At 48.0% G+C, this 24,111-nt stretch overlaps 2 protein-coding genes across 2 annotated transcripts in view; both read right to left on the bottom strand.

The window, feature by feature from the left end:
- Window positions 1-59: 59 nt before the first annotated feature.
- On the bottom strand, window positions 60-4,647 carry DHRS13 (dehydrogenase/reductase 13). Its single transcript, XM_069089777.1, has 5 exons — window positions 4,361-4,647; window positions 4,015-4,133; window positions 3,313-3,436; window positions 2,740-3,051; window positions 60-1,312 (listed from the first exon to the last, which is right to left on the bottom strand). Exons 1-5 carry the CDS (start codon window positions 4,485-4,487, stop codon window positions 951-953), a joined length of 1,044 nt encoding a protein of 347 aa, XP_068945878.1. The 5' UTR covers window positions 4,488-4,647; the 3' UTR covers window positions 60-950.
- Window positions 4,648-7,321: 2,674 nt separating this feature from the next.
- Window positions 7,322-24,111, bottom strand: part of PHF12 (PHD finger protein 12) — a 33,337-nt gene continuing 16,547 nt past the window's right edge. The window contains exons 3-15 of the mRNA XM_069089776.1: window positions 23,987-24,059; window positions 21,524-21,917; window positions 20,800-20,920; window positions 19,278-19,410; window positions 16,722-16,886; window positions 15,139-15,297; window positions 13,678-14,476; window positions 12,356-12,481; window positions 11,641-11,784; window positions 10,643-10,741; window positions 9,555-9,637; window positions 9,024-9,162; window positions 7,322-8,527 (exon numbers count right to left, since the gene is read on the bottom strand). Of these exons, the coding sequence (XP_068945877.1) occupies window positions 8,193-8,527; window positions 9,024-9,162; window positions 9,555-9,637; window positions 10,643-10,741; window positions 11,641-11,784; window positions 12,356-12,481; window positions 13,678-14,476; window positions 15,139-15,297; window positions 16,722-16,886; window positions 19,278-19,410; window positions 20,800-20,920; window positions 21,524-21,917; window positions 23,987-24,059 (2,770 nt within the window). The 3' untranslated portion in view covers window positions 7,322-8,192. The remainder of the gene's footprint in view (window positions 8,528-9,023; window positions 9,163-9,554; window positions 9,638-10,642; window positions 10,742-11,640; window positions 11,785-12,355; window positions 12,482-13,677; window positions 14,477-15,138; window positions 15,298-16,721; window positions 16,887-19,277; window positions 19,411-20,799; window positions 20,921-21,523; window positions 21,918-23,986; window positions 24,060-24,111) is intronic.

The raw sequence follows: 24,111 nt of genomic DNA, 5'->3' as shown, positions 1-24,111 counted from the left end.
CACCGGAAGTGTGGCTCGGCCACCATGTTGAGTGTGGCGGCATAAAAGAGCCCAGGAGAGAAGGTGGAAAGCCAGGTTTTATTGGTCCTGGGAAAACAGACACCCTCCTCTCCTGTAAGAGGTCACCCTGAACCAGGCGGGGTTTTCCCCACCCACGCTCCATAGTCCCCTCCTCCTTCCCCGAGACGGGAAGCGATAAAATCACCCATCACCTCCGTGCCCGGGGCAGTGCCAGCCTCATCACCTCCGTGCCCGGGGCAATGCCCGCCTCATCACCTCCGTGCTCACAGCCAGTGGGGGACAATCATCACCTCTATCCCCAGGGTCTCTCAGGGACAATGATCATCTTATGTAACCTCCATTCCTAGGGCTTCTAGGGGACAATTTTGGTCTCTCCTTATCTCCACACCCGGAGGGCTTAATAATAATTTTCTATCTTCTTCCCTTCTCCCCTCCACCTTCTCCCAAGGTCCTGAAGTATAATCAACACCTAACTGCCACCCTCCTTTCTGGCATCCTCTTTAAAGCTCTGCCCCCTTAGTAGAGTCTGAACAAAAAGTAGAGTCCAGGCTCTGAAAAGTCTTACAGCCTCCTGGAGGCAGAAAGGGAGGGTTCGGGTGGCACGAGCTCAGTTCAATGGGAGTCATCTCTGGGACGGCTACCAAGTGAGAGAGAGGGAGGAAGGGGGGGGATAATCAGCTAGCTACCTTGCAGAGGGGGCTGGGAGCTGTGTTGCTAGATGATCCAGGTTTGGATCTGGAAGGCCCCATTGGGGTCATCTTGTCCAACCTGCCTCCTTCTACAGATGAGGGAATCTTGACAGCCTTTTATCATTGCTGCTGCAGACCTAGGAGCCCCTTAGTGCAGCTAAATGATTCTGGCTCTCAGCCCCCAACCCACAGTTACACAAAGAGCTATGGTGTGCTCTGTTCCTCAGAGGGCGATGGAACCTAGAGGTTTTGGAACCGAGAGAGTGCTGGGTCTGTGGTGACTTGGGCCGAGGGGCTTCGTGGGGACCCTGGCTTCAGGCTGGTGTTCTTGGTTCCCTCTTTTGTCAGTCCAGCCAGTTTTTCACTGGCCTCCCAGAGCCGACGGGCAGCCCGGTCATCACGGGCTGAGGTGGGAACCTCTTCCACGTGGCAGTTGGCAAAGTATCGACCACTGAACTGCTCGATGCCTTCCTGTAGGGCACAGTGTAGGGGTGTCTGTGCTCCACCCCTTGGAGTCCTGAGCACCAGCCAGGCCAGGGGGGATAACAATAAATGCAGCCAGGCTGGCACATGGCGGAGAAACAACTCTGAGTTCACTGGACCTGTGGGTAGGAGAATGAAAGCAAGGCTGGCAGAAGGCCTGGAAGGTGGAGGTTCATAGGTTCAGACTTAGAGCTGAAAGGAATCTGAGACGTCATGAAGTTCAGAGCCCCAGAAAGATTAAGTGACTTGCCCACTGACATACCGACACTAAATGGCAGTGCTGGGGTTTGAATCTAGATCCCTCATCTCCAATTCAGCATTTTCTCCACTGTGCCATAATATATCTCCTGGTCCAGGGGCACTAGGGAGCCTCTCCTCCCCCCCCACCTAGTAATAAACACCTAATTGCCACCAGCTGGCATGAGAGGGCAGGGGAGGAACCCCTTGAGAGATTAAGGGATGAGAATCCAAACCAAGAGAGGGAAAGAGTATTGCTAGGCTGGTGTTCAAGGCTTCCCACATTCTAGCTCCAACCTTATCTTTCACTTTTCCCCTAGCTGAACTCACTACACTTGCTAGTCTTCTCTGTCCTGGCCACTGAATGTGACTGGGGAACTCCAACCTTACACCATTTCTTCTCCTGGAGCACCATCCTCTCTGCCTGCTAGACTCTTCAAGAACCAGCTCATGTCTTGCTTTCTCCATGAAGCCTTGCCCCCCTGCCCACTCCAGCTCCACTTCGGTGCTCCCTTCTTTGATCCCCAATGACTCTTATTGTTGAGGACCAACTCACCTGGCCCTTACTTAGCTTGTGTATATCATCTCTATTAGAATGTAAGCACCTAGAGGGCAGGAACCAGATCCTTTTGGCTTCTGCATCCTCAGTTGTCAACCCCAGTGCCTGGCACAGTCAGTGCCCTGTTGTTTGACTAACTGATTGATGTATGCACATGCTTTGGCACCTTAGGGAGATTATAAACAGATGCAGGTTTGAATTGGGAGTCACAGAGAAAGAATGTATAGAGATCACAGTTTAACCCAGGTCTTCTGGATGCCAAGGCCAGCTAATAATAATTCATCTTTGCATCCTCCTGTCTCTTCGGGTGTCCAGCTGACTGGGAGGCAGTATAGTGGGAAGCCTGGGGGAGTCGGGACAGACTCGAGTTGTATTCCTAGCTCTTCTCCTGGCTAGCTGCATTGCTTAGGTAAGTCCCTTCTCTTGAGGCCAATTTGTTCCTCTGAGGTATAAGGAGGTTGAGCTAGAACTAATTAAGTGGTCTCTAAGGTCGCTTTTAGCTTAGACATTCATAGGCTATTGATTTAGAGCTATAAGAAACCTTAGAGGCTGTCTACCCCAGAGAAGTTTAGTGACTTATTCAGGGTCACAGAGCTTGTTAGGGTCAGAGATAGGATTTGAACCTAGGGTTTTCTGGATCCTTTGTGAATTACAAGTAGAAAGTGAGTTGAGAGTTCAGGACGAAATGGAAGAAGTCAGGACTCTCAAGAATCAACAGCAGAACTGTGATGCCCATGATGGGTTCCTCACCTGGGTGGGCTGCATAGCAGGTAACTCCAGTGCCCTCAAGCTGAGTGGCAAGCTCTCGAGTGAACAGCACGTTGGCCAGCTTGCTGTCTGCATATGCCCTTAACTCTTGCTGCCAACCACAGATTGGGCGATCCAGGCGGCAGAAGTCCAGGTGCCCACGGCGGTGGGCCGCTGATGCCATTACCACCACACGACTTGGGGCATTGGCCTTCAGCCGGGGAAGCAGCAGATGGGTCAAAAGGAAAGGACCCACATGGTTTACTCGAAGGATCAGATTGAAGGTTTCCTTAGCTTTGCCACAGGAACTAATCCCTAAGAAAGGAGCAATATTGGGTAGACAGAGGGTGAAAATTCCTAGTTCTTATTCCCAATGCCACCTCTAACAAACTTACATGCCAATCCCCTTGATCCTCAGTGTCCCCATCTGTAAAATGGGAACTGTGAACCATCTTCATACACCCATAGCTTGTGTACTAATGCCATCTGCCTTTTCTGGGCATAGTTAATGCCAGGGACTAGCCCTGAGCCCTTGCAGGCCCACCCCTTATCCTGACCTTATTTCCCTGCTCTCACCTGCATTGTGGATGAGGAGGTCCAGTCTTGGCTCTGAGCTCAGGAAGGCAGTGGCAAAGGAATGCACAGAAGCTAGGCTGGACAGATCCAACATCATGAAGATTACCTCATTGTTCCCACTCTCCTGGAGACACCAGTGCAGGAATGGGGGTGAGAAGACTTGGACACCTTCTACTTCCTTCCCTGTGGGCTTTGAACTCTATTTCTTGGTGTTAGAGAACCTATGTTCAAATCTACTACCATTCTCTACCTCCACTATCTACCTATGGGATTTGGGGTAAGTGGTTTAATTTCCTCATCAATAACATGAAGGGGCTAAACCTAGTATGTGAAGTGGTGAAGAGGTCATTGAACCTGGGTCCCACCATTCCCTGGTCCATCTATAAAGGACCCCAGACCTAGAGCTAGAAGAGGCCTCAGAGGTCTCCTAGTTCGAGGCCTTCTAGTATTTTGCCAATGAGGAAATAGCCCCAGTGAAATGAAGTCAATTGCTTAAAAGGTAGAAATAAATTTGAATTCAGGTCCTTTGGTAAGTAACATGCTCCTGACCCTTAATGGATTTAAGAATGGCTGCCCTTGCCCTACCCTATCTCCCACCTAATTTGGAAGATGCAAGTGAGATAATGTGTTTATGGAAAAGTCCAACAAAACTAAAACTTCTGAAAAGTCTAAAGTACAGACTTCACAGGCAGTCACGTTTACCTTTCGGATGTCATAGACAGCAGCCTCCCCCTTTTCCTTGCTTCGGCAAGCCAACACCACCCGGGCCCCACGCTGGGCCAGCTCCAAGGCCGTCATCTTCCCGATGCCGGTGTTGCCACCTGAAACGGCCCCCCCCCCCCCCCGGCGGCATCAGCCAAGCTGGGGGCGAGGGGTGGGGAAGGGAAGGACGAGGCCCCTTTCTGCCCTGATGCCCAGAGTCCAGATCCCATCAGACATCCGCCCGATACCTCCCTTCTCCGTCCCTGTGCCTGAGCTGGAAGAATGGGGGCAGGGGCGGAGAAAAGGAGAGCTCTCCAGGCGCTCAGGTGTGTGGGCCCTTCCTTACCTGTGACCACAGCCGTCTTTCCCTTTAGGTTGATGGGGCTCATGCAGGGCACGGCTTTGATGAAGTTATAGTAGATGAGGACGTAGGAGCCCAGGAGCATCCCGGCTCCTAGTAGGAGCCCATCCATGATCCCGCCCGCTGGGGTACCAGCAACCAGGAGCCAGGGTCAATTTCAGCCTGGTAGATTTCAATTCCTGCTCCCTAGCTCCTCCCCCAACTATGGCAGACCTCAGGGCTCAAACTTGCTCCGCCTCGCTCCGGCTCTACCGCGAGCTGCCAAGGCAGTGGATGCCGTAGGGGCGGGGCGGGGGCACCCAGGTCTGCTCAGGCAGCCCAGCCATGGGGGATGGGGCCTCCGCTAGTTTGGCTTTAGGAAAAACTTGGGATGGGGGCGGGGTGGTGAGTCGCCCCACCAAGGCCACGAAATTGGCAGGCAGGGGCAGCAGTGCCACCTCCAGGCGACAGCTGGGCACTGCGCCCTGCTCACCTGCGCAAGTTGTGACTGAGGTCATGGGCTCCCAGCTCTAGAGCTGGACAGGGACCCCAGAGGGCGTCCCATTTTACAGAGGAGGAAACTGACGCTGGGGGGAGGGGGAGAGAGAGAGAGAGAGAGAGAGAGTGATAGGCACTCTCCAAGTCATTCATGCCTTCCCTTTCCTCTTCGGTCTTCAGACAGCCCGTCAATACCCCTTCCCATCTCTCTATAATGTACTTACTCATCACCATCTCTCCAATTCCTCCAGCCAATCTCCAGCATCTTGTCTTTCTCCTCAACCTTAAGACTGACCTTTTCCAGTGAGCCTTCCCTGACTCATCACCACCCTCCTCTTCCTTAAATATCACCTGTTTACTTAATCCCTTCTTTATAGTTTATATTTAGTATATATCCCTCTTCCATATATATGTGTGTGTGTGTGTGTATACACACATATCACCAACTTACATATTCCCTTTATATATATAATTTTATAGCTTATATATGTTGTGTATATATAACTCCGTTTCCTTGTATAGAGCACCCTTGTTCATATAAATTATAGTGCGCATATACCTATGTTTATGTATATGAATGGAATGTATATATATATATATACACATATGTGTGTATGGTTATATATACATTCCATATACACACACACATTCCTCTCATCCTCAAGGTATAGACATTTAACTTTTTGTAGCTTAAAACTATACTGAGACATTTGGGATACCCTGAACATCTCAGCACTGTTAGAATTAGTAGAAATCCACAGCTCTGACCCATATTTGCTTTGTGACTTGGAACCTGCAACTTCTTTTTTCTGGAATTCAGTGTTTGCAATTATAAAACAGAACAGACATCTCTCCTTTGATGGCTGAGTTAGGTTACAGATGTTAAATTTCTTGGGGGAAGGGGGCTACAGGTAATTCCTGAGGTAAGTAGCAGACCTCAGAAATGTCTGGGCCATAGACACTGAATGAATACCCAATAACCTGTAAGGCAAAGTGTGAGGATAATCCTGTTTTTGCCAAAGACCCAAATAGCCTACCTCTCTGAAGAGAATTCTGGGTTGGTGAAAGTTCAGGAGATTCTGAAGGAATGTCTTCAAATTCAATAATAGCGACTTTCAATTTGGAAAATGCTTTATAGATATCTTAGAGAATCTTAAGATATCTAAGAATAAAATCTAACGTTCATATAGCACTTTTTGGTTTGCAATTAACTTTACATACACGATCTCACTTGTTCCTCACAACAATCCCTCTTCTACAGATGAGGAAATTCTAACCTTAGATTTTAAGTGACCTGCTCAGGATCTCACAGTTCACATCAGAGGTAGGAATCTAAACCAGCTCCTTATCACTCCAAGCCTAAGGCTCTTCACCCCTCTTATCTAGCCCAACTCTGTGTTACAGGGGAGAGAAGGGAAGTGAGACGCCAGAAATCAAAACCTAAGTCACTGGGACCTGAGCCCAGATTTACTTTCAGACGATGCTCTCACACTATTTGTTGCTTCTTTCAAAGATCTTGAAAGGTTGATGTGCATAAATGGGATTTGACTTATTTTTCCAAGTTGTAGAGGACAAATCCACAGCCTGTGGAAATCGTGGATTTCACTTTTGGGGAAGGTGAACCATCTAGTGATCCCAACTGTCAAGAAGCGGAAGGGGTTGCTTCAGGTAGGTAGGATGGGATGGTTGTTCCCGAGGGTGTGGGATCAGCCTAGATGACTTCCTGGTCTCTCAGCTCTTGAGATTCTGCTGACAGGGATCCCTCAACCCTCACTAGAACAGGGCTGCTTGGACAGCAAGCCTTGTTTCGACTTTTCCTTTGCAGAGAATGAGATTAATGCGATAGAAAATGCTTTTGCTCCTCGTATGCCAACCAAGTTAGTTAAAACAATGAAACCACAAATGAAGCTAGTTCTTTCCATATAGGTGTCATTCTCAATTACTAGACTGCAGGTCAGCCTGGAACTCTCCATCTAAAGCAGGGGTTCTAGATCCTTCCTGGGTCTGTGATGCTTTTGGCAGTCTTGCCCATGCATCCCTTCTCAAAATACTGCTTTTAAATGACTAAAATACATAGGATTACAAAGGAAGCCAAAGGTTAGTGAAAATTAAGGCATATTTTTTTTCCCTCATCCAAGTTCACAGACCCCTCCTTGAAAGGGTCAGGGCTGGGGAGGGTCTAGCTTGATCACACAGAGCTGTCACAAGCTCTGACATCTGTCTCTCTAATACCCCAAAGAGCTTTAACAAAAGGATACCCCCACCCCAAATGACACATGAATCAACGACTCTTCCCTTCTCTCATCCATCCAAAATTGAAATTTCACAAAGGTTTCCATTTTCCCGGGAAGAACGATGTTAAAGGCTGAAGATTGTCCAAAGGGCTCATCTTCATCTTTGGCCAGGGAGAATGGAAAGACCCCCCTCCTTCTCAAGGTGATGACAGGCATGACAGACAGGCAGAAAACATGATTTGAAGTATTTTTGGTTTTTTATATACAGAATACAGGAAAGTTTTTGTAAAGTCTAAAACATTACAATTACTATGTACATTGGTACTAGCCGTGAGGGGAGAAGGGTTGAGGGTAGAAGTGGCAAGAGAACAAAAAAGGAGACAAAAACAGGTTTACGACAAAACGTTTTTGCTACAATAGACAATTTGAAGAAAACGTCCTACCACATGTACTGTACACAGCTTTAAAAACATTGAAAAAAATGCCATCACTGGGTGTATTTACACAAAATCCAATACGTTTTTCCTTATTTGAAATACAACAGGATGGACAGCCAGAAAAGAGTTAAATCTTCCATTTGTCCACAACACACAGTAGGCTACCTGTAGTGCAACCGCAGCAGGGGGAGAGGGAGCCATGGGAGGAGAGTGGGTAGCGATCTTTATATTAAATAAAACAATGATATTGTATAGATTTTGCTGTATGAAAACTGTATTTTTTTTTCTTTTAATATAAAACTATTGTCACTGCCACAAAATAGAACAAGTTTCTGATTATTTTACAACGGTGGGCGGGCGGGTGGGGTGGGGAGGGAGGTGGGGCAGGGTCCATCGGAGGAAGTGTCCAGGTCCTCAGCCTCCCCTCCCCAAAGCTCTTTTGAGCTCCGGTCTGCCCCGTTCCCATGAAATGTCGAGTACAAATATATGTGCAAATGCCCCCTAGAACTTGAGAAAGAAGAAAAAGGATAAAAAAGAGTCCAAAGGTTTTCTTCATTTCATGCAAAGGTTGTAGTTGAACAGTTTCCGGCGGAGGATAGAAAACCCCAGGCTCAGCTTTGTACATTTTTGCACTGGAGGAGTCTCAGGGTAGAGTGTCTGCGCCCGGGCCTAGGGCACCGAGTTGGAGCGCAGCACGGGGCCCTGGGGAGGCTTGAGGGAGAGCTTTTCGGCCAGGCCGCTGTCAGGAAGGAGGGCAGTGTCCCCTCTAGGTGGTTTGGTTGCAAACTCCGTGACACTGAAGACAAACTGTAGGCAGCCCAGCTTGATGTAGCTGCCGTGGTGCAGCAGGGCCGTGCCCTCCCAGCCGGCCCCGCTGCCCCCGATCAAGCTTGAGCTGCTGGCTTTGCAGTTACACGGCCACCTCGGCTGTCCCTGGGCCTGGGAGCTCATCATAGCTGCCTCTTCTGTGGGCTCCTCTTCCTGCTTCCGGCTCCTTCTGCGCTCTGTGAGAGGAAAGCGGGGCTCAGGGTCAGAGTGCAGGAGACCTGGGCCCATCCTAGCAGCAGCAGGCTCACTGGGAATTCAGTGAGCAAAGCATGGCTTAGGAGGGGGAATTCCAGACCAATGCAGAAGTCACTGTGTATGGGAGCTGTATGGGGGAAGTCAAGCGGGCAGAGGCGAGGCCCAGGAATTATCAGAGATCTGCTGGGCCTGGAGGAAGGGTAAGGAGAATAAATATGTGTTTAGAGAGTTGGTGTGGGAATCTTCCCAGTGAGGGAGTGCTTATGTGGCAGGGAAACCAAAACCCTAGAGCTGGAGATGCCCTAAAGCAGGGAGAAGGCAAGGTCGGAGTAGAGAACCTGGAGAAGGTGAGTGGAGACAAAGGAACAGATATAAGGAAACCTGAGCACAATCCTTAAGTGGACTCCAAGACAAGGCAGCAGCACCTGGAGTAATCCACGAAAAAGCTTAGCCCAGAGCCAGTGAGTCACAACTTACTGATGATGCTCTGCACTTTGGCAACAATACTGCTGGGGGGAGTGGGGGGCGTCTTCTCTGAGAAGTCACAGGAGTACAGCACATTGTCCACCGTTGTCCCATGTTCACTGTAGTTCAACAGCTCGTAATGCTTGGTATTCTAAGGGGAGACTAGACATAAGCTCATAAAGCTGGGGACAGAGCTCTGCTGCCTGCTCAGGCCATGTCATTGCCTCCCAGCCCTCCCCCAAACTAAGAGCCTTGCAGGTGGGGCCCTGGGTATCCAAGCACGTCCAGCAGGCTCCAAGGCAGAGGCTTTGGGGGCCCAATGGCAGGCCCTCCTGGGCCTCTCCCCTGTGACGAGCCACAGGGAAGAGAGATACTGACTGCTTTTTTCTGCCCAGATGGCACAGAGAGGCCAGGACAGAGGGTCCCCAGCTGGCCCTTATCTTCAGGAGGGGAGATGCAGTGAGCAGGAGGATGGGAGGGAAAACCAGACTCTGGGGGGCCCCAGGCCTGCAGAGATTAGCCATCAGCTCTGTTTCCACTTACCTCATCATAGAAGATGCAGGCATGTTTCCCAGACACGTAGTTACAGTGACCGTAGTTTGTAAGGCACACGTCCATGTCAGCTCCTGCAGGGAGGTGGTGGGGATGGGAGGAAGGGACAGAACACAGGTCGCAAGAGATAGTTCTTGAGTTAATACCAACACAGACTTTGGGATGGAAGTGGGGGATGGAGGATGCAGACAAGGGTTCCTGCCTTTTGTCCTTATGAGGGCCCCAGGTTGGGGGCCGTGTCTGTAGCTGCCTCTCTTCAGGGCAGAGGAGCTGCAATTCTGCTCTGGTATCTCAGGGTCAGAGGGTACACAGAAAGTGAACAAAAGCTGTGGTCCCCTATGATATTCTTTTTTTGAGGGAGGAAGGCAGGGCAATTGGGATTAAGTGACTTGCCCAAGGTCACACAGCTAGTAAGTGTTAAATGTCTGAGGCTGGATTTGAACTCAGGTCCTCCTGGCTCCAGGGGCTGATGCTCTATTCATTGCACCACCTAGCTGCCCCCTCTAATGTTCTTAGAAACTACAAGGACCACCGAATACCCTTTGGGGCTTATGTCTACCTCTATGCTAGAGGACGGAGATGTCTCAGCAATAGGGTGTTTAATTGAGACACAGTTTGAGAGGTGAAAGGTCTATTAAATTGTATCTACTAGAAAGCCAGGACTGCTGGGTTAGAAAGGTCTCAGCAAGGTCCTTCTAGAGGTGAACACAGCCAACCCCTTTTTAGATAAAGGCAGGATTGGGGAAGTCTATACATGTGTGCCTCACCTATTCTTATAAGATTTCTAGGACAGTCTAGTCTACAACCTCCTTGGGCACATCTTGTGGTGATTAACCAGTCTCAATGTCCAGAAGTTAAGTCTAACCTGAATCCCTCTTGCTGACACTCGCGCCCATTTTCTCTTGCTCTGTCCTAAGTGGGCATGGACAAGTAGCCACTTGCCCCTCTTCTCTACCGCATGGGTTCCCTAGCTGAATGAATGCCTGTTTAAGCCATGCAGGTATTCCCAGAGAGGGGCACCCTCCTTTCCCTCCCAGTGTTGGGGCTATGGGGGTCAGCTCTCCCACTAGGCTGCTCACCTGTTCCAATGTAGAGGGTGCGATAGCACATGTTCACAGCTCCTCCCAAACCCATGAGGGGGTAGAATACAGCTCGGGCTTGCACCTCCTTTCTGTGTACTACAACATACACAGACACAGAGAAAAGGATGGGATCACTTAGGGGTCAGGGCCATTAAAGATCTCAGTCCCTCTCGGCTCAGGAGGCCAGGGAAAACAAAGCACACACTAAATCTGCATTCTGAGACAGAGAGGGGACTACTAAATCTATAGCTTCTTCTCTTGAGGAAAATGCCTTAGGGTGTCTAGTCAAGCCTTCTCCAAGCTGATATTGGCTACAGGGAGCCAAGTCTAGCTACAAGATGGCTCAGCTTTCTGGAGCTTTCAGAGATCAAGGGGAGGGGTTCCCATATGGAGAGGTTGGGAAGAATTTATAGGAGGCCAGGATCCTGAGCAGATTCCACCCCTCTACCTTTTAGTTTCCTTATCTGTAAAATGGGGATAATAATATCTCTGATGCTTAACTCACAAAGCTGTTGAACAAATCAAATAGATGAGGTTAAACACTTTGTAATCTTAAAGCACTAAGTAAACATCAGCTACTCTTACCCTGTTACTTCTTTCAGTTCCTAGCTCCTTCCTTAAATTCTCAAAGCCCTGGCTGTCCTCTAGAGGAGGGCTTCCCCTTCCCTCACCCCAGCCCACTTCCCGTGTCTGTGGAAGCTGGCGTACATCAGAGCAGGCATATGGGGGGGGGGCCCCTCGCGGCATCTGCCCGTGACCATCGTCTCTCTGCTGGTGGCTTTTCAGCCTCAAAGTAGATCCCTTTGATCTTCAAAGCAACTTCCAAAGGACTATGGAAACCTCAAAGTCCCATCTGAGAGCTGGGGTTGCCATCTTGCTCTTGCCCAATAAGAAACCCTGATCTTGATAAAAGCTCAAAGTAAGAGTTCAGACTGTCCAGAGAGGGAAAGACAGTTGACAGTTGCCTAGACAGATGTAGCAGACCATGTACCTACCTTCTGTATGATGCCCCCCAGGGGCCAGTGAATGAGTCCCAACATTGCCAACCACAGCTTGGACTCGGGAAGGGAAAAGCTGATGTATTCTCTGCAAGGCCAGGAACTTGATCAGCTTCTCATCCAGCATATTTATCTCAATCTCTGTTAAACAAACAGATAAATCAATAAAAAAACTGGGGAGGGAACAAGGAAGTGAGAAGTGGGAGGGTCCCTAGACTATTGGGGGGTGGGGGTGGGGAGGGGGAGGAGAAAGAGTGGGAAGCTATCCTGAATCCTTGGGAGTATCTAGTTGACATCTAGTCCTGAATTCTGACTTTAAAATAGCTGGTTTCTAGGGTCGGTTGGCTTGGTATTAGGGAACCTGAACATGCAGAATATCATCAGCCAATATTCCTATTCCAAATGCCCTTTACCTGTCCACCTGCCTCAGCAACAAGCACCTGGATGGACTCTCCTCTCTCATGGACCCAGGAGGTTCCAAATAAATGGGGCTATGGGATCATGGTACCTGATTCTATCCCCTAGTCTCTGCAGGTGTCCTTTTGAGTACAGAAGAGGGAAGGCAAAGAAAAGAACATTCCTTTTACCCTATGCCTTTGGTCCCTACTGCCCCAGAAACATAAAACACCAGAAGCCCTAATTACCAGTCTAAAGGAAACAATGTTGGGATTCCTTGCTAAGGTCGTCTAAGCTTCAGAAGCTGCTCACTCACCTCCATTGACGTCCATCAACGCTCGAAGAGAATTGGTGAGATCTACCATTGCGGTAGAGTTGGCTGGGAAAGGGGGAACGGTTAAAGCACTGCCTACAGATAATGTGCCAGGGCTGACCTTGCCATCTGTGGACGCAGCGGAAGAAAAGTTAAGAGTTATTTTTAAAGTACCCTGTTTTTTCGCTGGGTCTTGATTGATAACTCAAGGAAACCCCATTCTCCTTCCCAAAGATTATAAGTTACTGCAGCAAATAATTTTTAAGTCTTCAAACTGAGATGTTCATTCTTTGGGAGGAACAATTCTTGGGTATGGAGTCTCTTGCTGGGGAACACCTGGTTAAGACTTGGAAAAAAACTACATGAAGTTGCACAGAATTTTATTTTTGTTGAACTGTTTCCAGTTGTGTCTGACTCTTCATGACCTTATTTGGGGTTTTCTTGGCAAAGATACCGGACTGGTTTGCCATTTCCTTCTCCAGCTCATTTTTACAGATGAGAAAACTGAGGCCAACAGGGTTAGGTGACTTGCCCAAGGTCACACAGCTAGTGTGAATTTGAATTCAGAAAGATGAGTCTTTCTGACTCCAGACCTGGCATCCTATACACTTTACCACCTAGCAGCCCTACACATAAAATTCTACCAGGATTTAAAGTCTCATTTAGGCACTGGATTAGCAACTCTGGATACCAAATGGCAAACTGTTTTATTTTTTCACAAGGAAGGAGACAGTGCTGAAATTAGGCCTGGACACAGGTTCTCCCTTGGACTATGAAATGCTGAGGAAGTTACCTAGAACCTTAGAGCAAGAGAAATGGCTCAAAGGATGCCATTTGACTGTCTCTAAGAAGGCACAAACACAGTTAAATAAGCAGAACCAGGTGTCCAAAGTGTCAAGAGATCTGGGCTGACTTGTTAAGGAACCCCAGGAATGTTAAAACTTCACAGGATTCTATTCCTGCAGAGTGGGGACAAATTAACCATGTCCCTTTTTTTCTTTTATTCCACTTAAGAGTATTTTATTTTTCCAATTACATGCAAAGACAGTTTCCAACATTCACTTTTATAAAATTTTGAGTTTCAAATTTTTTTCTCCTCCCCCAAAACAGCATGCAATAGGTTATAACCATGTCCCTTAATTGAAGCATGGGGGAATGGCTGCTGAATTCCCAAGCAATGGGAACTGAGGTAGAGGGAGCAGGGAGGAAGAAGGAAATGGTGCTTTGTGGACAAGAATGTCTCCAAAGTTCCTGTGAAGTTCATGAATTTATTGTTACTTACCAAGCAGTAAACAAAATTAAGCCTCCTGCACAGTGACACTCACCTGAAGATGGCGCTGGTGAGCAGAATCGCTGGTTGGCTCCCACTGCCAATATGCCGTCTCCTGCTGCCTGGGGGGGAGTGAGCACCCGAGTAGCATTTGGGGGTGAGCCGAGCGGCCTCGAATCTGTCAGTGGGGGTCCTATCTGTGTCTGAACATTCTTTCTTTGCAAAGTGCTGGTGGTCTCTAGGCTGGCACAAGAACTGGGAATGGAAGGTGGCAGGCTTGGGATGGGTGCCAAGCTCCTCTGGGTACATGAGGCAGGGCCAGTGGCGTTCTCTGTCTTCACAATGATGCCGACAGTGTGGTTCTGAAGGCCCCCTGCCGCTGGCGGTGTGAGGGGCCGGGGCCATGACTGCCGGTGGGAAACTACTGGGAGGGTGGTCCCAGAACTTTGGAGCCGACGGGGGTCTGGGGGGTCCGGGGGTAGACTGTAAAGGTGAGGCCCGTTGGCTTTCACCTCTGTGCCTGTCGGTCCATTAGCGGTCCCACAGGCCGCCACTTTCTTGGATTTGTCCATGCAAGAGTTGCAGTTGACATCCTCAGGGGCTGGGAGCTGCTGGGATGGTGATGAGCTCAGGGAGTTCTGAGTGGTAATCCCGGAGGGGCAAGACATTGGGTAAAGGGACGGTGTGGGTGCCTTGTCAGCTGCCTGCAGAGAGGTGGTGATTGAGCCGTCAGCCACAATAACAGGCTTAATATCAGCCTTCTCTGTCTGTTCAGAGTCCCAATGCCAGGGTATCTGCTTAGCAGATAAATGTTTCAATATGCTGCACTGGAGTGCAACAACACTACAGAGCCACTGCAAACAGAAAGGAAAGGCAGGTCAGAGGAGGGAGAGGCAAGGGACAGTGCCTCTCCCAGCAGCACGCATGAGATCCAGAAGACTGCTGACAGCACTCTTTGGGGCTCAGAAGCGGCTCTGGGGGCCAAGCCCCAGGCACTGCAAGGCCAGCTCTAGGGAGGGCAGTACCAGGGGCAGACACGTGAGGATCTTCTGTCCCAGCCACAACCTGGGTGACCTTCCAGGTCTTCATTAGGGATCCCTTCTGACTCTGCAGAGATGACCAAGAGGGAAGCCTCTTGGGGGACAGGTATTCTAAGAAGGAGGGTGATAAGTGAAGGGAGGAGCTCTGCAAGAATCTGTCATTCAGGTCAACACTTTCTGAAGTAATCACTGTACATTTTCTCTAGCTCTAAAACAAGTACCTGTTTTTCCCAATGTAATCCAGAATTCAAGGTACTTGCCCTCTGAGCTGCTAAGAGCCTACAAAGTGCTGGGCATGTGGGCTTTGGGTGGGGGCAGGAGAAAGCCAGATGGCTTTCTAATAAATCCAGTGTGTTGGGCAGCTGCAGACTACCATATCAACAGGGCTTCCTGATCTTTCTAGGTCCAGCTTCAGCTTCTGGGGTGAAGCAGCATGACCCTACAAGGCATGCCTCAGCCACCAGGCCCTCACTCACCTCCTGCTGCTCTGCCTGGCTAGCAGAGTGCTCAGGGTTCAAAAGGTGCTTCTGCGACTCCTCAGGGGCTCCATTGCAGATCAGCTCCCCATCCCGGATGGCCGCAGGTGCGAGCAGCGGAGGCGGAAACCGGTACTGGGATTTTATAGCATCAGGAACCTAATGAGGAGGGGAAAGTGGAGGGAGTAGACACCAGCAGGCCATCTTCATCAAGGACTCCAGTCTATACCCACATTTGAGGGCCTGGGGCTGGGCCAGTGTGGTAGGCTTTGCTCTGGGCTGATATGCTGCAAAGGCAGCACAAGTCTATTCTCTAGGAGTGTTGTTACAAAAAACCTGTAGAAACCACTAAGCTTCTGATGTTCTCTGATTTGTCTTCCCTGGGAAGAAGGGCTTTTGGAAGAGCACATTAGTCTCAATTTGAGCCTTTGTAAACATGATGGATCCTAACACATGGGATAAAGAACAGAGCCGTTTTTCACCAACACAGGAGTCACAGATGTGAAACAACTCCAGGAAGAGTGACAATAAGGACATTCGTAGGTGAGAGTTTCTGATATTCCTCTGGGCTTATATGCCACATAGTGAAATAAACCGAAAACATATCTTACCAATAACATGAAAGGAAAAATGTCAATTGTAGTTCTTTAGTGTTATTCCTTTAGCAAAACATTTATCTAATTACACTCTCAGACCTTTCCCTGTATCAGGCATCCAGTCAACCACAGCCCTGAGATTTTGGCATTAGAGTGGGGAACCATCCAACGGATGAGGTAAGACTCAGGAAGGTCACTTAGTCCACCTCCCTTGTATTCAGACAGAAGGATCCTAAACCACAAGCTTTCTGCATTGAGGAGTTAAATGATTTTGAATTTGCTTTCACCAAATCAATTTAATCGAGACTTTTCCAAATTATAATGACCTATTGGAAGTAATTTAGTTATGGAAAAGTGTGACTTCCATCTCTGCACAAATGTTCGCGTTGTCAGAAGCATATGGAACACTTGTCTGCATTCTGTATTACGTATACTGGGTAACAGTCAATAATCAAAAATCACCATCTTTAAAACTGGGTGCTTTTTTCCTTTCCAGAAGAGATTGGAGAGGGAGGGGCACTGCCATCAAGTGGCCGAATTTAGGTACTGCAGCTTGAATCAGTGTACAGATGGGACTGGGAGCTTTATTAAGGAGAAAAAGACCAATTCCTTTCCCCTGGTTCTCATAGGGACACAGCCCTCCTGGGATACTCTTGGAGGTTCACAGTGAGCGGGATTTCTGAGAGATATGAGGCTGAAAAGTGTCTGTAACCACGTTCTGTAACCAGATCTTTTTCTTCTAAAGGAAATGTCCAGTCCTGGGCAAAGTGGAAAAAAAGGATTTCTCTTGCTTGGTTTTACAGTTTGTAATCTCTTTGCCTCCTTTCTGTGTGATTGTGGCCAATACAAGGAACCTCAGTTTATAAAACTGGGTCACATCCTCTTCTGTCTCTTCCTATACTTCTGGATGGGGCCAAAGCAATTATGAGAAGCAGTGAAAGCCCAGTGAGGTGACCATCCCCCTTCTTGCTAAGGACATGGCTTTACCTTCAAGCTTCTTCTCTTGACGGCCTGAAGCACCCGGCGGTTAGGGGGGTGTTTCTTGTGGATGCGGTTCAGGAAGTCCACTTTGACAACGTGTTGGGAGATGGTGTCCTGGAATCGGTCAAACACCTGACACCGGTTGCTCAAGGTCATGTTTTTCTGGTTCAGCTGGAAGGAAAACAGAGAGACCTCCATGGTGGCTCCCAGAGAGACTCCCTTGCTTCAACCCACTGAGACAGGAGACTGAGCTCCAGTAAAGGAAACCTCGAGTCCCATGGGCTTCTTTGGTCACCTCCTCTCCACACTGACTCAGAAATGTCCCTAACAATGCTATGGAGTTGTTTCCATGTCAAAACTCCCTCTCAAAAGTGAAGAAGTCACAGGCAGGTCACTTCTCCCTTTCCCAGATCTGGTGGGAAGAAAAGAAGATGTTGCTCCCGACTCCATGAGGGAGGGCAGGGCAGTAGAGAGTGCCCTGGGTGATACAGCAGGGAGGGGACCCTTTCCTTTTGGTCCCCTGTAGGCCATCATCATTCCTAAGCCAGGAAGGGAAGGCATTTCTTTTTTTCTTTCTTTTTTTTAAGCAATCAGGGCTAAGTAACTTGCTCAAGGTTACACGGCCAGTTATTTCTGGGTGTGGTGCTGAGTGTCTGAGCCCGGGATTCAATCTCCAGGTCGTCCCAACACTGGAGCCGGTGCTCTTACTCGCTGAGCCACCTGGCCGCCCCTAAGCAATTGAGGTTAAGTAAGTTGCTCAAGGTTACACGGCCAGGTGTTTCTGGGTGGGTGCTAAGTGTCCGAGCCCGGGATTCGATCTCCAGGTCTTATCAACACTGGAGCTGGTGCTCTTACTTGCTGTGCTACCTGGCCGCCCCAGGGAAGGCATTTCTTAGGGGCTGCTAAGGGCAGCACAGATTATGGGTTAACCATATTTGTCTTAAATCACACTGGGGTCCTTTCAACAGAGAGGCAGTATTCTCTACCATGAAAAGAATACTGTAGAATCCCTGATGTATTAGGTAACATGGGTCAAATGACCCAAATTTTCTCAGGTCCCAGAGTTTCCTTCTGCAAAATGGGAGGAAAAATCCTGATTTTCATGCCAGGCTGAGAGAATATAAGATGAGAAGGAAGGATGATGGTCTACACAGGCACACCCAGGGTGATACACTAGACTGGGAATAAAGGCCCTGGCTTTGTTCCATCTTTGCGATTGACTAGTTGGGTGAGCATGGGAAATCCTTTGACTTCTGTATCCTGGTTTACTTATCTCTGTAAAATTAAGGTGTTTAATAAATGAGATGGTTTCTAAAAGGCCTAATATTTTCCTAGAGTTATCAATATTAAAGGATATAAAAGCTCAAATGGCTTTCTTTCCCCCTCTTCTCACCTTTATCCCCTCACCCTGGATGCTGGTGCTAAGGAAGAGTGAGCTGTGACAATTCCCTATTTCATGAGAAAAATAGCAAATATACAATTTCCACAAAGAGACCCTCTTTCAGACCTGTATTTGGGAAAGAGGCTGTAACAGCAGTCACAATCAAGAACTTCAGGGAGATTCTTTTCCCTTTAATATGAGTGAGAGTCTGGATGTGAATAGTGATAAAAAAAAGGGGCCAAAGGGCTCCCCACTGCCATACTGCCTAGGCCGGCCTCTCTGTCAGCACAGATGCTTTCATCCAAGTCAAAGGAACAGTCTTCCCTCTGTTTTTCAGGCAAAACCTACTATTTTCTCTGGGTCTTTTCTAGCTCCTGAGTTCAGTTTTGTTAACTGTCGCCAGAGAAGAGGAAGCCTCTCCTACCCTGGAGAAATTGGTCTCCAATTCTGTTCTTGCCTCATGAAATCTGGTCTGGGAAATGCACCTCTACCTTCCATGGGAAAGATTCTTGGGATAAAAAAGAATGTATCTTTTCCAAGTTCTTCCCCTGGGACTAGGGAAGGTTTAAAACTAGATGTTGGGGACAAATTTCCAGACTATTTGCTCATTTTGTTATTATTCTCAAGGTTCTATCTGTTGCTACACAATAGTTCCTCACTCTCTCTGAGGTCCTTGTGTAAACTGTGGGCCTCACTACCCAAATGAGTTACTTCTAAGCAACCAATCATCACCGAAATAAGTGTGTAAAGCTAAAATAAGGATTTTCTTTGGGTACTGGCAGGGGGGAGGAGGGGGGAAGGACAGAGAAAGAATCAACTAGTAACTGAGATGTGTCAAAATAAGTTGGGATTGTCTAGAAACAGATAGCATAAATTAATTTCTAAGCAGAAAAACAGATAAACACACTGGAACCACCATCCATGCTATCAGGGGGTGGTGGTAGAATGGAAAGTGTTGAGTCCCTGGAGTCAAAGGACCCAACTCTGTCATCACTAGCTGGATAATCTTGGGTAAGGCATTCCACCTCTGTGGACCTTATCCGCCTCATTTGCAGAGTGAGGATCAGATGACCACTAAGGCACCATCTAGACCGAAGATACTACTACTTATCCTACTGATCTGAATTTCTTTCCTAACCAGACTATGTCTGAAAAAGACCCAGAGTCCTGCTCATGCTTACCACCACATGTTCGATGTGATTGGGACACATCCATCTGCCCAGGGGCATGGCAGTGAGTGGTGGCTCGAGGCAGTCCATGTGGAACAGCAGGGGACAATAATCACACTGGATGAGAGGTGCCACACGACAACTCCTGTAAAGGCAACAGGTTGTACATTTATGTGCAAAATCAGAGTGTCCAGGCCCCCCCAACGAGGCCTCCACTCTGTCCTCCTCCGGAGCTCTCCTGCCAGAGGAGCAGCAGCACCAGAGGAGGAGATCTGGGGCTGCAGGCTAGCACCACCCTCCTCGCTTCCCCCCTCCTGAAAGGAGTGTAGCTGAAGTGGCAGAACAGGAAGGCCCGAGAGTCAGTATGTGCTAGGGAGACCAGCTAATGGAAGCTCTGACGGCCTTCCTCAGAAGGCTGCCACTATCTCATCTGCAAAAACACTCTCACTCTTTCCAGAGGTCACTGCACTGCTCCCTGCCAAATGCATGAGGTATTCTGTAAGAAATCAGCCTGCCATGCAGCCAGGGCAGCGGCGTGTGAGGAAAGGGGTCTTCCAGTCTTTTCCATAAGCAAGGGCACAAGCAAATACCAATAATGATTGGTTACTCTGCTATCCCAACATGTCAGCTAAAACTGTTCCTGCCTGACACTCCATCATCCTCCTGACAACACTCTGCTTGGCTGGCGCTTTTCTCCAGCTGGCCCAGCCCTGACCAGAGGATGACCTGATGAGTTCAGATTTAATAACTCAAGCAGCTGAGTTCCTTTCACTGAGGAGCTTTCAACCTAAGGTGAGCCTAAGGGAAGCAAATGAACTTTCCAACTGGAGACTGCATTGGTTCCTTTGCAGTTTTTAAAGCTCAAACCCCAGGGGTTACCTCATCACACCATTTGCCTCCAGATATTATAGCACCATAGGCCTCTCCAGCGTCTAGCCAGCCCATCCATTTAAAAATCCTGCCTCTTGTCTTTTCTAAGTCTGTAATGGTACATTTCCTTGTCCTGTTGTCAGTGAGGCTGGGGAACCATGGGTTTCTCTACAAAGGAGGAAGGCCTGGACTCTAAAGCCCTGGAGACAAACCTGGGCTCAGGCATTTCACATAAACCTTGCTTTTCTCATCTATAAAATGAAGATCATAACACTTGTGCTAATAATTTCACAGGGTTTGGTGAGGAAGCCCTTTATAAAAGCTATGCACACATGGCTACTATCATATTTTTTAAATTTGGGGTACTCATATAATGTGTATTTAAAATTTTACTTATGTTTCTATTGGGGTTCACTGAAAGAACACACCCTTCATCTACACCAGGCATGAAGAATTCCAAAGCTGTTTGGTCTCTCAGCCAAGCATGCTGACAGTCCCCTAAAGGTAGCTATAAAGGTACAAAATGTTTGAGAGGAGGCAACAGAAAGTAAAATGAAACCCATGACCCCAAGGAATTGGGAAAGGAGAAATGTTAGCTCTAGGGAGACGTGAAAAGGACTCTGGCCACTGAATTCAGTCCAGCCACTGAGAAGGACATGGGTACCTGTTACACGTGAAGCAGACTTTGACTGGTAAGGGAACCAGACCATTGTGATCTAATTCATGCTGGGTTTTCTTGACATTTTTCCCCGTAGTTTCCTCTTTTCTCCTCCTCTTGCTAGTACCTGGAAAACAAACCAATTGTGCTGTCCTGCTCCCAAGTTTCAGAGGTCACAGGCTGGGGAGAGCAGAAAGGAGCCAAGTGGCAGGAACACACCACTTTGACTAGGCATCTTGCATTAAATATGGGCAGTGTCAGGTTAAAACAAGAAAAGGTAGTAGAGAAAGCAAGTAAAGAGAACTTCATAAACAGAAAGACCCTTCCTGAAACTTGGGAAAAAAGGGAATGCCCAAACAGTTTCAATTAGCCAATTTGTTTCATTGAGTGAAGTGTAAGGAAGGAACCAGGGGCTTGGCTCTGCTTGCACGGTACTGATCTGCAGGTTTCTAAAGCTAGGCAATTCAATTGTCTATGAGAAAACAAAACAAAAACCCCCAAACAAAGTAGGATTTCTTAGCCAGCTCTTTCTTCAAACAAAAAGTGTGTGTGGGGGGGTATTCAGGGGAAGATGGAGCCCTCATGGGAAAGGGGAGATGCTGAATGGATTAACTCCATTGCAGCTTGTCAGCGTGACAGGTGCTGCTTGAAGCAGAGCGAAGACCACCCAGTGGACTGCACAGATGCTGCTGGGTGCTGCACATGTGGCCACTGGCCCTTGGGGCCTCACCTGGGAGGGCAGTGGTGCAGGTCAGCTCATTGGGCAGCTGGAACTGGGTTGGGTTTCGCTCCATGGCTGCTGCAATAAGCAGCTCAAAGGGTCGCTTCAGCTGGGGCTGCCCACAGTCCATCTCAGCTGCTGCGGGCTCATCGTCCACATCAATGATGTCCTCATCCACATCATTCTGTTCCGAGGTGGGGGTCTCCGTGCTAGCATTGGACGTGGGCGTGCCCGGCCGACTAGCCCTCCGCTCCAGGATCCGGGCCTGGGCGATGGCTTTGAGGTCTGTTTTGCCAGCTGACCTGTCCAACAGGTCTGTATCGCTGCTGGGGGATGTGGTGCGTTTGCCAGATTTGTCCACCAGCCCATTGACCTGGCCCAGTTCTTTTTTCTGTTCTCGCTTCTGCATAAATGAACAGGCAGGCCCATCACAAAGGGTTATAGCAAGTACCATACAACAGTGAAAGAAGGGCCTAGTAAGCACTTTCAGGGTATCTCAACAAGTCCTATAACCACACAGGTACCTCCTACAATGTCAGAGGCACTGGGGATTCCTAAGTCTGCTAAGTTTGGGAATTCCAGTTAAGTGAGGTTCAAAGTGGGCATATCACCAAAAGGCAACTAAAGTACCAAAGAAATATAACATTTAATCTAAACTGATTCCTCAACTACATAAAGTATGGCCATTAACCAAGTGTTACATTATATTGCAAAGGATGTGAAACTCAACAGGCCATCTCAGAGTATTAGCCTGACTAGGTTCACATGTTTATGGGAAAGTTAATTTCCAACATTTCATGTTTAATTGTTAACTTAAAAAATTGTAATTAGGAAAGATAAGGAGGGTGCCCAAAGGAAATCTGTAGGATCTGACCAATAAATAGAAAAATTAAGTGGGCCTGACGCCAAGGGAGACCTCCAGGCTCAAGGTCCTTTCTTGGTCACTTATCTGCTGTGACCTTGGGTGTAGTGTTGTAACCTGCTGAATATCAATGTTCCTATCTATAAATTAGGATAATAAAGCCTTTAAATGTATCCAATGGCCAAGGAAGGGTGATCACACCCAGAAACAGGAGGCTGCACAGGACTGGGGGCTAGGGAAGGGCTGTGGTGTTTGGGCAGCTCCAAAAGAAGGACCAGGTATATATCTACCCTCCTTCCCTCAATATTTGTAACAAATGGTCACAAGCTACTAAAAACTGAGGGAGCCCCTCAGCAGGTGCTTGGTTTCTCTAGTGAGTTCCAATTCTTTTGACAAGCACATTCTGGAGAGGTTTGCCGCTCAGTGGGAGGTTACAGAGCTGGGGATACAAGGGAAGAGATTAACAGGGCAGGTCAGGCAACAGTCACTCAGTTTGTTGACTTTAAGAGGAACTGAAATGCAGCTGTGGTTTAGGTCGCTGACTTGGCTCGGGCTTGCTTTAAACAGGAACCCTTGTGCACACATTTGAAAAATCAAGTCCGCAACACTGTTTACTTTCTTCTTAAAGCTGAGGACTATGTTACACATATAAACCACAATCTTTTTGAATCATCTCATCCTGTTTCTGCAAACAGGGAAGCCATCCTTCACTATGACATCATGTTCTAGGGCCACGGAAAACAAAGTGATGTCACAAGAAAGGAAAGTCATTCACTCATCTACCAAAGGTTTTGGGTGGGTCTAAATCTGAAATTCACCATGGGCCACAATCCAAGATCACAGTTTAAAGGCTGGCCCTTAAAAGATCCAGGTGGAACCATAAATCCACTCCCTTAACAAGACAGGGTTTTGCTTTTATAACTTACGTAAGTTTTCAGAGTGGAAAACTCAAATCTGTTCCTATAGCAAGTACCAAAATATGGATAAAAGCAGTGTTTAAGGCACAGACGCTTCTAGCTGAGACTAAGGACAGTGGGGTGAGATGAAGATGGTAAGGTTAGTCAAAGTCTTTGCTCTACTGCTACCCTGGTCAAATGTCTGGACATATTCCCCCCCTCCAGTGATTCATTTACCTTAGGATGGGTTAGGTTCCATTCTCACTGAGTTGGGTCAACAGCCATACTTTTATGGCTTGTTGTTGGATGAATTCCATTCTAACAGAAAAGCTAGTTCCAACTGTGGATAGCTGCCACCTTCAGGACAACCTGAGATCTCACCAATAACTCACAGAAATAAAATTCATAAATGGCAGGGATAGAACTACTTTGGCGGCTGGCTACTTAGTGGAGTCTTTGTAAGTTAATCTTCCTCTACCTGTTCCTGTAACCCCAAACTGGGATTAAAAAAAAAAAACATCCTACTGAGTCACACTAGTATTCCAGAAGGGAGGTGGGGAGGTGTTCCAGGGTAAGGGGAGATAGGGAAGAGGTTGGATGAATGCCTTCATGACTAGGCAGTGGAAAGGGTTGGCAGATAGCAAATTCAAAGATTTCAAGAGCAGCTGGTCAGGAAGTCTGATCATCACTAGTCCCCAGAAGGAAGCATTTTACCTTTCGTCGAACAGTGCACCGATGACACATCCACTCCCCAGGAGGCAACATCTCTTCACTCAGTGGAGGATTACTGTAAGGAGGGACAAGAGCCAGCTCAGGAACAATTGGATGGAGCAGAAACA

Source organism: Petaurus breviceps, unplaced genomic scaffold (assembly GCF_028583685.1).
Source record: "Petaurus breviceps papuanus isolate PSGF00001 unplaced genomic scaffold, PetGlider_PUasm1.0 186, whole genome shotgun sequence".
NCBI classification, from domain to species: Eukaryota; Metazoa; Chordata; class Mammalia; order Diprotodontia; family Petauridae; genus Petaurus; species Petaurus breviceps.
Note: the sequence above shows the minus strand (reverse complement) of the source record. Positions and strands in the feature narration are given on the sequence as shown.

Bases quoted from the DNA above. Each gene is read 5' to 3' on its own strand.
- DHRS13 (XM_069089777.1), bottom strand. From the start codon at position 4,487: ATGGATGGGCTCCTACTAGGAGCCGGGATGCTCCTGGGCTCCTACGTC. The intron at 4,134-4,360 runs GTAAGGAAGGGC...GGGCCGTTTCAG, and splicing joins AAAGACGGCTGTGGTCACAG to GTGGCAACACCGGCATCGGG. The intron at 3,052-3,312 runs GTGAGAGCAGGG...CTCCTTTCTTAG, and splicing joins CCTCCTCATCCACAATGCAG to GGATTAGTTCCTGTGGCAAA.